The sequence below is a fragment of the Pelodiscus sinensis genome, chromosome 3 (assembly GCF_049634645.1).
Source record: "Pelodiscus sinensis isolate JC-2024 chromosome 3, ASM4963464v1, whole genome shotgun sequence".
Lineage (NCBI taxonomy): Eukaryota > Metazoa > Chordata > Testudines > Trionychidae > Pelodiscus > Pelodiscus sinensis.
The window spans coordinates 68,340,853-68,351,745 of record NC_134713.1 but is presented as its reverse complement, the minus strand read 5'-3'; the positions used below and the strand labels follow the sequence as shown (position 1 = coordinate 68,351,745).

The following is a 10,893-nucleotide window of genomic DNA, read 5'->3' as shown; positions in this document are numbered from 1 at the left end:
GAAGGCTGTTCAATGGTCTACCCTTGGAAGGTGACTCCAATAAATTTGCAGATACCCATAGACTTCTGTGGTGGATCCCATAGATCAGTGGTCCCCAACGCAGTGCCCGTGGGCACCATGGCGCCCGCCGGGGCATTTATGTGCACCCGCCTAGTGACCAGGGCTGGCCCGAGCCATTCTTGCGCCCTGGGCACCCGGCACATGCCGGGCCCCTGGCAGCCCCAAAAGGTTGAGGACTACTGCCATAGACCATCAATGGTTCAGTGAAATGGCAACCTTTAATCTATAATCAAGAGTTTGACATCAAAACACCTCATAGCTTTGAATCATCCTCACAGATCACTGTAATTTACAGATGACCTGTGACAGATGAAGCTCCATGGAAGGAGGCTAGGGAGCTAGTGCCAATAAACATATGGAGCCAGATAAAACAGAAGAGTTTTATAGTCTGTATCACTGTAATGGTAACAAAAGCAAATAAGTCAGTTTCATTCTGCTTTGTACCATGCTTTGCTTAAAACAGCAAGACACACTAGCATGCTATTTCATAAGTAGAATACCTCTGGGATCTTAGTGCTTAGGAAAGTAATGATTTGTGGTACACATCTTCCTGGTGCATGAAGCATGCAGTGTGTTGAAAACTGAAACAGCAGGGCTGATGTCAGGTGTAAAACAAGAGCCGGATCCTCTGTGACTTTCAGTTGTTCAATCAGTGCCTGTCTATGTTGGAACAGAATTTGCCTAGGAAACAAGAAGTGCATAGTGATTTTTTTTTCTTCATCAGGTTGGAATGTATAATGTATATTTAGATTTGATGGATGTTAACTTGTTGCCTCCCAACAGACAGATTCTCAATATTAATGGATGGCATTTTCAAAAGTGCTCAGCACACGCCAAGCTCAGAGCTTTAGAAAAATCCCACCCTGGACTTTTAAAATTCTCTCTCTGTAAAAAGTGATATAAAGCAACCAACTCTGCTATCAGAAAAAAAAAATAGCTTCAAACATGGTACACAATATCAGAGGGGTAGCCGTGTTAGTCTGAATCTGCAAAAGCGGCGAGGAGATTTCAGTTAGTCTATATGGTGCCACAGGACTCCTCGCTGCTGATGGTACATAATGTGCAAGTTAAAGATCTGATCTTTGGAAAAATGCCTCATCTTTGCCTAAAAAGAAGGCCCCTGACTTTATCTCTCTCTTCACCCCTTATCTACTTGTGTGTTAAATTTCTACAAGATAATTATCTAAAATGTATGCCAAAATAGTGCTATATATCCCATTTCATACAATTTTATAGGGTAATGAATACAATTTAAAAGTTACCTTTCCTTCTTTTTGTCCCCTTTTTTCACCATAATATCACAAGCATCTGTTGCAGAATCAAGGCACAAAAGAAAGTCTTCTAAACTCTACAAAAAATTTGACGCAGGTATAGACAATTAATTTGTGCTTAGTGGCTTAAAAATCCAGTTTATAGCATCTCATTTTTCCCTGTTCTAAATTTGGCATTCAGATCATAGTGATGTAAAATCATAAACAATATAAGCAGGGGAAAATGACTGTTTAAAATAAAATCCTGTTAAACCTTTAAAAGTGTATATATTTAAATAGTTTTGTTTTACAGCTGCTATAATTCACAATTGAGTATCCATGAGTATGATGACTAAATGCCTATGGAGATGAGGGGTCAAGAATTTTAGGGAGAGGATCAAGGAAATATCAAGTGTTCTAAATAAAAGTTAAGGAACTGCATTTTAAATTGAGATTACTCTCCAGCCCCTTAAAATGTTTATGGTATGAAGATGTACTTATTCTTAACTGATTTACAAGAATTTGAATTGAGGATATTTGTATGCCGCTTGCACAGTGACAAGAATCTTTAACTTAGCTGGTTATAAGTACTGCATTAGCGAAATGGATAATCTGAATGTGAAGTTTTTGGAGCAAGTTACCTTGCCATTCAGAGAAGCATGTAGCTTAGTCAGAGGACCTCTGGTCTCTTCAGGTAACTTTGCTAAAATCTTTTTCCTGACCTGTTGAAAAAAAACGTAATACCATTTTATGAATAAATTTCAGACTTACCCTCATGTCGGTACTTTATAACTAAAATAATGAGAATATTATTGTTGTGTTTATTAAAATGAAACTGCCTTAAAGAAAAATACAAGTGTTATTTACATACCTCACTTGTAATGGCAGTACAATCTTCCGTTGCCATCATTAAATCGGCAGCAAGAGAGTTGAAAATAAGATTTGTGATGTCTGTACAAATGGTCTTCAGCATGTGTTTGGCAAGATTAGTTTGCGTCTCATCTGTAAGATACAATTTATTTCTGTAAGTAAAAAGCAGAGTAAGAAAGTAATTTATTATGTTGTCTAATCTATCCACATGACATTTCAGATTTCCATACAACAGCGGCTCCCGTATGGCAGGCTAAAGACTACTGGCGGTTCACAGAAAGGTAGCTTGACATGTGGTGCAAGTGCTTCTTCTTTCCAACTGCTTTTATAGGGGTTCCAATGCGTGCAAGAAGCTGGAGGCTTGAAAATGCAACTGGAATGGAAGAGTCAGAGCAACTGATATTTCTAGGAAATAATGCTACATAATGAGAAGAAACTGGTTCCAGGGGGCAGCTCCTGAACCACAAGCGGGACTGGAGCTGCCAGCCAGCACAAGAGAGAAATATCACAGGGAGCAGGAGAAAATGAATGAAAACAGCAAGGTTCCAGAGACAAGGGGTTAAAGCAGCACACTCAAGGAACTAAAATAGGAGTGAAGGAAGAAGGTGCACAAAAACACATGCAGTATAAAGAGGAACAGCTATTTATTGAGGTAAATGTAATGAAAGGCAAAAAGAGAAAGTATGATTAATATATGGGTAAGTCTAGACTACCGCGTTTTGTCAACGTAAGTTTTGTCGACAGATACTTCGACAAAACTTCCGTCGACAAAGAGAGTCCAGACACATTGAGTTCTGTCGACAAAGCAAGCTGCTTTGTCGACAGAACCCCGTAGTCTGGACGCAACCCTACAGGCAATAACACCTTCTGTCGACAGAACTCTGTCGACAGAAGGTGTTTTGCCTCGTAAAATGAGGTATACCAGCGTCGACAAAACTGCTGAGTTCTGTCGACGTTATGTCGACAGAACTCAGCGGTAGTGTAGACGCTGGTATAGTTTTGTCGACAAAAGTCCACTTTTCTCGACAAAACTCGGTAGTCTAGACATACCCTATGTCTGCCTTTATGACAACTTACTGCATTAGAAACAGCTAGAAATACTTCGTTTTCCCCCCAATGCTACTTTTTACATGTAAGTACAGAACTGTAGTAGCCACAGCGATGCTATCAATGTCAGTGTGAATGGGAGGGGAGACCTTCTGAATTAAGAGGTTGTACATAATGTGAACAAGTATGGAAAGCCTTGACTACTGTATGTTGCCTAATGATTTGTCCATTGGTGTTTTACGCGATTCAAGTGATGAGGGGTTTGCTACTTGACTTGGGAGATTATTCCATGAAACAGATGTCACAATCACAATATTTTCCCCACTATTTAGCATAATTTCCCTATTCTTAGTTTCATCCTAATCTTCCTATAGATACATTTTACACTCTTGCAGTACCAGTGTAGTTCCTCTCCCTCCTTGGCATTTACACCATGTAAATGCAACTAGATTTACATAAAGCAGACTCTACTCAATGACAGCATTGTTTTACATCCTTATTGTATTCAAATGTCATCTTTCTAGTACAGAGGTGTTAATACTTTGTTTAAGGAAATATTTGTTGTACCTGTAAAATGCTTTGTTCCCTTTTCAAATAATCGGATGTTATTGTACAAGTTTGAAACCTCATCCTGCAAGTCTTTGATGGTCCGCCTCCTGCTAGCTCCAGATAAAGAAGAGGTTGAAGACATGAACAATGAACGTACCACTTCCTGGTAACTTGCTGTTAGGGACCTCAGAACAGGAAACAAAAGGACATTCTTAATCAATTTCCTTTTAATAGTTTTATCTCCAAATACATTCATTATTAATGAGAACATTATTATATTTCTGTTACACATGAACAACATTCCAGAATGCAACAAAAATATAGAAATATACTTAAAAGTAATAGAACGTTAGTGATGATAGATTATTAAAATGTGCACATATTACATTTTTCTGGCACTTATTACAGCACAATTTGTTATAATATTGTTAAGTCTTTGTCAATGTTTTCAGTTTCAAAGGCATACAAAACTTGCCCTTAAATCCAAACAAGAGAGGAAAAAAATGGTATAATACTCCCAGAGAGGATGCTATTTATAAACTGTTCCACATGGTCACAGAACTGATACCAGATCAGAGAGCAGCATGAGACAATTAAGATTAATTTAAAGTGGCATGTGGTTTTTCTGAGGTCACTCTTCTTGTACAGAATACGCTGACTGACAGATGTCATAATACAAACTGCTGTAGCACAACAGCAGCCTTTCCCAGAAAGCAGTATCATCACAGATTTCTGACCTACCAAGAGGTTTGCAATATTATACTGAGCATCACCAAAGAGCAAGCACTACAATTCTGACTTTTATTTTATTTTATTTTATTTTTTTTTAAGAGAAAGAGAAAAGTATATTCTAGTCAAAGCAAGTAGAAGGAGACTCACTTGGACTGAATCATTGCACATCTAATTTTTCCAAGATGAATTAGTGCACTTACCTTATTAAATGTTCAGCAAGTTCTGTGATAAGCTCTTCAGGACAGTCATGTATATAGCTCCTTAAAACATCTTGAATCTCTTCCTGTGTCATGAAAGGAATCTCCAAGTGCTTATTCTTTCCTGTAATGGCCATGAACAACATTCTAATGGCAGAATACAGAGATGAATTTCTTTAAAACTATCCTATGGCACAGGACATTGTAATGTCTGGTAGCTCTAACCTCTAACACGAAAAAAATTAGCAGCAAATCTCAAGCCATGTGACTTTGCCACTGATGATGGTACAACTGTCTCACAAATAAAAAGACTGATATTTCTGTTCAGGGGACTTGAAGACTACTACTATATATTTCATAAATTATCCACAAAAGGTAAAAATATCAGTTCTAGATTTCTCTCACATTTGTTACTTGGTGAAGAGATTATTTTTATATTACTCAAAAGCAAGACAACATGACAAAGCATGTTTTATTTCAGGTTAACATCTTCATTGTAAGACACAATGAATGAGAACAAGCAGCAGTATGGAAGGAATGTGGTTTATAGCAATACAATCGCCTGGATACTCAGCTTATGTATGAACGTATTTTGGTGGCTTTGTATTTTTCATTTTGATTTTTTATTTAGCATGACATTTATTGTGGCACTGCAGAAGAAATGAGTATTACAGGTATTAATAGGTGTGCAAGCCTTGGAAATGAAGAGTAGGAAAGAGATTCCACATATAAAGTGCAGTGTAAAGAGAGATGCGGATCTACTTGAAAAAACAATTAAATGAGGCATCAGGAAAGGCAACACTGGTAAGTAGGAGTGGGGGACAATAAAAGACAAAAGTTGGACAAACAGGAAAAGACTGAGTTATTTATTTAAGGACTTAGAAGTGAGTGCGTGGTTAAATTTCAATTTATACAGGGGTTTGTTAGTCTAACTGATTGGGCACCTGAAAAAGAGTTCAGTAAATGAATGTCTACCAACACCACTCAAAACTATTAAACCGAGCACATTTAGTACAATATATTAATATTTGCAATGATTGATTTGAAACTAAACTATTGAGGATTATACTTAAAAACCCTCCAGTGTGACAACATTTCATCTAGTAGATGAGGAGTCAGAAGAATTATCTCACTATGTCCCAGTCTAGCCATGTCATTCAGTGCTATGAAATTTCATAGCTTGAGTGCCATATTTAGATTGATCTAATCTCTGGTGTAGATGCAGCTCAATTATGTAAGAATTCTTCCACTGATCTTGCTATCATCTCTTGGAGAGCTGGATTAACTATATTGATGGAAAAAAACCCTTCTGCTTATGCAGAAGAGTCTATACCAAGATACAACAGTGGCCCTGATATAACATCATTCTAGTAGCTGCAGTATAAACATGCCCTATATTAATTACACAAATCTAGTGGAACAGCTTTTAGTTACTGTTAGATATTCTAGGGACTTATACAAATAGAGTTAATGGGTTTAACCATAAAACTTCTAAGACTGTTTTCATTCAGACTTCAGTTATAACAGTCACCATTAAACAGTTAGAATTTGTCAACATTTATAGCACACAAAGTTTTCTGCCTTAATTTAGAAAAGAAACTTAAGTGTTATAACTGTGCTCATTTTTCATCTGCAACAACTATAACTCACTGAAGTTAAAAACTTGCTTGGATGTTTTCCTTTACAAAGGAAAAAAGATTAGTTATTTCTAGTCATCACTAGGATTTGAACATAAGAACGGACATATTGGGTCAGACCAAAGGTCCATCTAGCTCAGTATCCTGTCTGCTGACAGTGGCCAATACCAAATGCCCCAAGACGGAGGGATCACAACAGGTAATCCTCATGTAATCCCTCCCCGGTCACCCACCTCCAGAGAAACAGAGGCCAGGTATACAATTCCTACCCATCCTGGCTAATAGCCATTGATGAACCTAACCTCCATGAATCGATCTAGCTCTTTTTTGAACCCTATGAAAGTTCTAGTCTTCACCGTATCCTCTGGCAAGGAGTTCCGTAGGTTGTGCACTGCGTGAAGAAAAATTTTCTTTTGTTTGTTTTAAACCTGCTGCCTATTAATATTCATTTCAATTTCAGTTCTTTTATTATGGGAATAAATAAATAACTTTTCCTTATTCACTTTTTCCACACCAGTCATGATTTTATAGACCTCTATCATATCCCCCCTTGGGCTATGTCTAGAGTACGGAGTTTCTGGTATCCTGGAAAAACTCCACCATGTCCAGGGAATGCGTTGCTCTTCTGACATTTTTTGCGGAAGAGCATATGCACTCTTTTGGAAGCCCTGTCTTCCTTGTTTCACGAGGAAGAAAGGCTCTTCTGAAAGAGGAGGTTTTTCTGAAATTTGGCCCATTGCAGACCGGTCAGATTTCAGAAAAGCCTCTTCTGAAAAAAATTGGAAAAAGGTACACAAATTATAAAGTGCAATTTGCGTACCTTTTTCTGAAAAAAAGGGGCATCTAGCCTGTGTCTCCTCTTTTCTAAGCTGAAAACTCCAAGTCTTTTTAATTTCTCCTCATATGGCATTCATTCCAAACCCCTAATCATTTTTGTTGCCCTTTTCTTAACCTTTTCCAATGCCAATATATCTTATTTTAGATGAGGCAACGCAATATATTCAATATATTGGCATTGTATTATATTCATCCATGTGTCTGACAATTGTATTCTTTACTATAGTTTCAACTAATTTTCCCTGTACTGATGTTAGACTTACCCGTCTAATTGCCAGGATCACCTCTAGAGCCCTTTTTAAATATCGGCGTCACATTAGCTATCTTCCAATCATGAGGTACGGAAGCCAATTCAAAGGATAGGTTACAAACCACAGTTAATAGTTCCACAATTTCCCATTTGAGTTCTTTCAGAACTCTTGGGTGAATGCCATCTGGTTCCGGTGACTTGTTACTGTTAAGTTTATCAATTTGTTCCAAAACCTCCTCTAATTTGTCAGTTAATTTAGTTAAAACTTGGAACTAGATGAAAATGAGTGGGTTTATCATATGTTATTCAGCAGATATTTAAAGACCAAGTAGTATCTGCATATTGAAATCAAGGTTGTTTATTTCTATATTTTCTTAAAAATTTAATAAAAATTCTTCTTTAACTCCCTTTTCTTTGATTTCTTTAAGAGTTGATTACAATACTCACTATGAATACATATTACAATACCGCAATTTACACTGAGATATGTTTTTGTTTACAAAATTAACCTTATCAACAGAATAATATCTTTTGATATTTTATCTGGTTAGATAGGATATAGAGAAACAAAGCAAGATTTACAAAAGCAGAAGTTAGAGCATGCCAGTGCACACAGATAATACCTAAAACAAAATTACAAACTTGTACTACTTGCTTGTGATTCCTCATCACTATCAGCATCCTTTCTTCCTTTCTTCTTGGTTTTCTTAATCCTGATTTCTCTGGCATTTCCACCTCCTCCTCCTCTTACACTTCCACTGCCCTCTGGTGGCAAATTATTTTGTTTAGGACACAGAAAAGCATCATGACTTAACATGACATTTTGTAATTATGGTAACAAATGAGGCCGAACTATCTGTCAAAGACGCTGGTGAAATAATCTTATCAACCTATCATGAATGACACTTGCAACATATATGCAGATTAATGAGTCTGATGTTTAAATAATATGAGAACAACAACATGCTGATTCACAACTTTTTTAGTTGTCACTTCATTATTAAAATAAACTGAACTTTCTAAAAATATGACTACTCTTATATCAATATCTATCTATCTACAATGTAAATAACATCAGTAAAATAACCACTCCCGTTAGATAACAAAACCAGATACCATTGCCCAACACAAGAACTTGATGGCTGAAAATAAGTTGTTTATTAATGCAGGTCAGCACTGCTGAACAACTGAACTACTCAAACAAGATTAACTCTACTATTGCTTACGAAAAACATACTAAGACAGTATTCAATTGCTTGTGCCACTAAATTTGCTGGCTATGTCTTTGATATGAATTCCAAAGCCCCGCTCCTCAATCATGTCCTGGGACCACAATAGCGACAGCTGTGATACTTAAGATGTGGCTTACGAACAGCTAAATATTTGGGTAACCCTAGCACTTTGCAACTTTTTAGATGAAACAGGTTTATTTGAACTGAGACTGACCTAAGTTGAGCAGGAATCAATTCTTTAATTAACAACACAATAAGCAGAAATGATAAAAATCTATTTAAAAAAAGCTATTTAATGATTTGCATCCTATCTTTCACACTGCTTATATTATTAAAAGTGCAACCAAGATATGATCTGTGAAAAGCACAAATAAAACAGCACGCATGCTATAATTTACTGACAACAAGATGAATAGAGTGAAAGCCTGATTAGAGAAACTATACCATGGCAGGTTTTTTAGTTTTTTTTTTTAAAAGAATGAACTTGCAAAAAAAACTACCATTGTTATTTTATTGTCTTTTTTCAGTTGCAGCACAAAAACACACCATGAGTATATTTTAGAATTTCATACATATAAAACTGTTCCCAATTAAGCATCTAAACAGGAAATAAGTGGCACCTGTCATTATTTCCAGTTTATAACATGATGGTATCTGGAACCTTAAATCATGATATGGATCATCTTGATGCATGCTACATAATGGCCAAAAAGAAAACACCACATCACGAAAACAGCTTTGCCAGGATGCAAGATATATTATGCATGTATGCATGTGACTATATTTATACACATGTAATTTATGTGCATGAGTAAGACACCAGCCAGGGTGGAAGGCTTTCTATTTATGACAGTTCATTAAAGTTCAAGCTCCTCTTTAACAACAATGCCCTAGAAAAATCTGCTGTCTCTTGTGGTGAAATAAGTTTGGTTTCCATGCCAACTCAGTGCTGGCCTCTTTAGAGTGGAAACTAATGTTCTATTTCAAGATTTGGTTATGCTGTATCTCAAATTAAGCTAAATATATCAGTGTTTTGATTCTGTTGCTTGCAAGAGAACACAACACTGTGAGACTGAAGCAGATTTCTTAATTGCTCTGTTAAACTTTTAGGACTTATTGCATTATATTTAGCTTAATTAAAGTTTTTCAGTGATTACTGAAAACTATAAAATTTCAGAAGGATTTTATATATATTTACATGCTGGAGTAAATGGAGATTTATTGTAAACAACTTTATTGACAAATGGAGCTATGAGTTATGTATGCTTAGACCCAGTATGAATTTGGTCCAGAATATATTAAAAAAAACCACATTGTGAACCTTCAAATAGTTATCTGGTAGTAATAGAGAGCAGGCTACCAAATTATGCTTGGAGAATACTCTGTGACTTCAAAACTCATTCTGACTTCATGGGAAAGTATGACCACAAGCAGCTAGGTGCTCCTTTACAGAAATAGAAATAAATCCAAGTACCGTACCTATTGCTTTCTTCCTTCTTTCATCCTTTCTGTCTTTTTTATTAGCAGACACATTTTCTAAAATAGAAGCCTGTTTCAGGTCCTCTTCGGTGACTAAATTAACAGGATTATTTTTCATTTCCTGGAATGAAGATAATTCGTTTAATTTAAAAATACAAATGAAGGTTGTGACTAATAAAGCACCATTCCTGCAGTATAGACATTTAAAAAAAAATACTGTCTTAAACACAGTACGTTCTAAATGCAGCACAGGAAAAAGACACTTATTTTCCTCTTTCAAACCCAACATTCTGTCCTGATAGCTGCATGTGATAAAGTTGGTCAAGAAATAACTGAACTGTAAAACAAATCTAGTAAAATAATAACCTTAATTTTACAGTAATGAATTCAGTCAAGAAACTAAAAGACAGTGCTTTGTCTCAAATATTGTCATGAATCCTGAAGTTTAAATAGGTTTTAAATATGTCACCTGCAATTACTGAAATAGATTGGGAAGAATTACAGCACTGCATTTTGTAACCTAAGACTATTAATACCATAATTATATTCCAAAACATAATTCTCCAAAGAATATGGTGTTCATGGGCCCCTCGTCACCATATATTTGTATGTGCATTCTACTGAATTTAAGGGAACTGTACATAAGAATATCTTAAATAAACAAGGCCCAAAATATGAGTAAGTTTAGGCTGTTCTTGATCTCTTTGTATTTGCCTGACAGGCCAGGTCAGTACTTCATGAAAAAACCATGAG

General features: G+C 36.1%; 1 protein-coding gene across 2 annotated transcripts in view; it reads right to left on the bottom strand.

Moving 5' to 3' along the window:
• The window catches only part of UFL1 (UFM1 specific ligase 1), a 38,156-nt gene that overhangs the window by 2,635 nt on the left and 24,628 nt on the right, over positions 1-10,893 (bottom strand). The window contains exons 11-18 of one of the 2 annotated variants that reach the window (XM_075923904.1): positions 10,141-10,261; positions 8,072-8,194; positions 4,709-4,829; positions 3,795-3,961; positions 2,182-2,312; positions 1,952-2,032; positions 1,323-1,408; positions 561-741 (exon numbers count right to left, since the gene is read on the bottom strand). In XM_075923904.1, coding sequence (XP_075780019.1) covers positions 561-741; positions 1,323-1,408; positions 1,952-2,032; positions 2,182-2,312; positions 3,795-3,961; positions 4,709-4,829; positions 8,072-8,194; positions 10,141-10,261 — 1,011 coding nt within the window. The remainder of the gene's footprint in view (positions 1-560; positions 742-1,322; positions 1,409-1,951; positions 2,033-2,181; positions 2,313-3,794; positions 3,962-4,708; positions 4,830-8,071; positions 8,195-10,140; positions 10,262-10,893) is intronic. The other variant, XM_075923905.1, reaches the window with a different exon arrangement.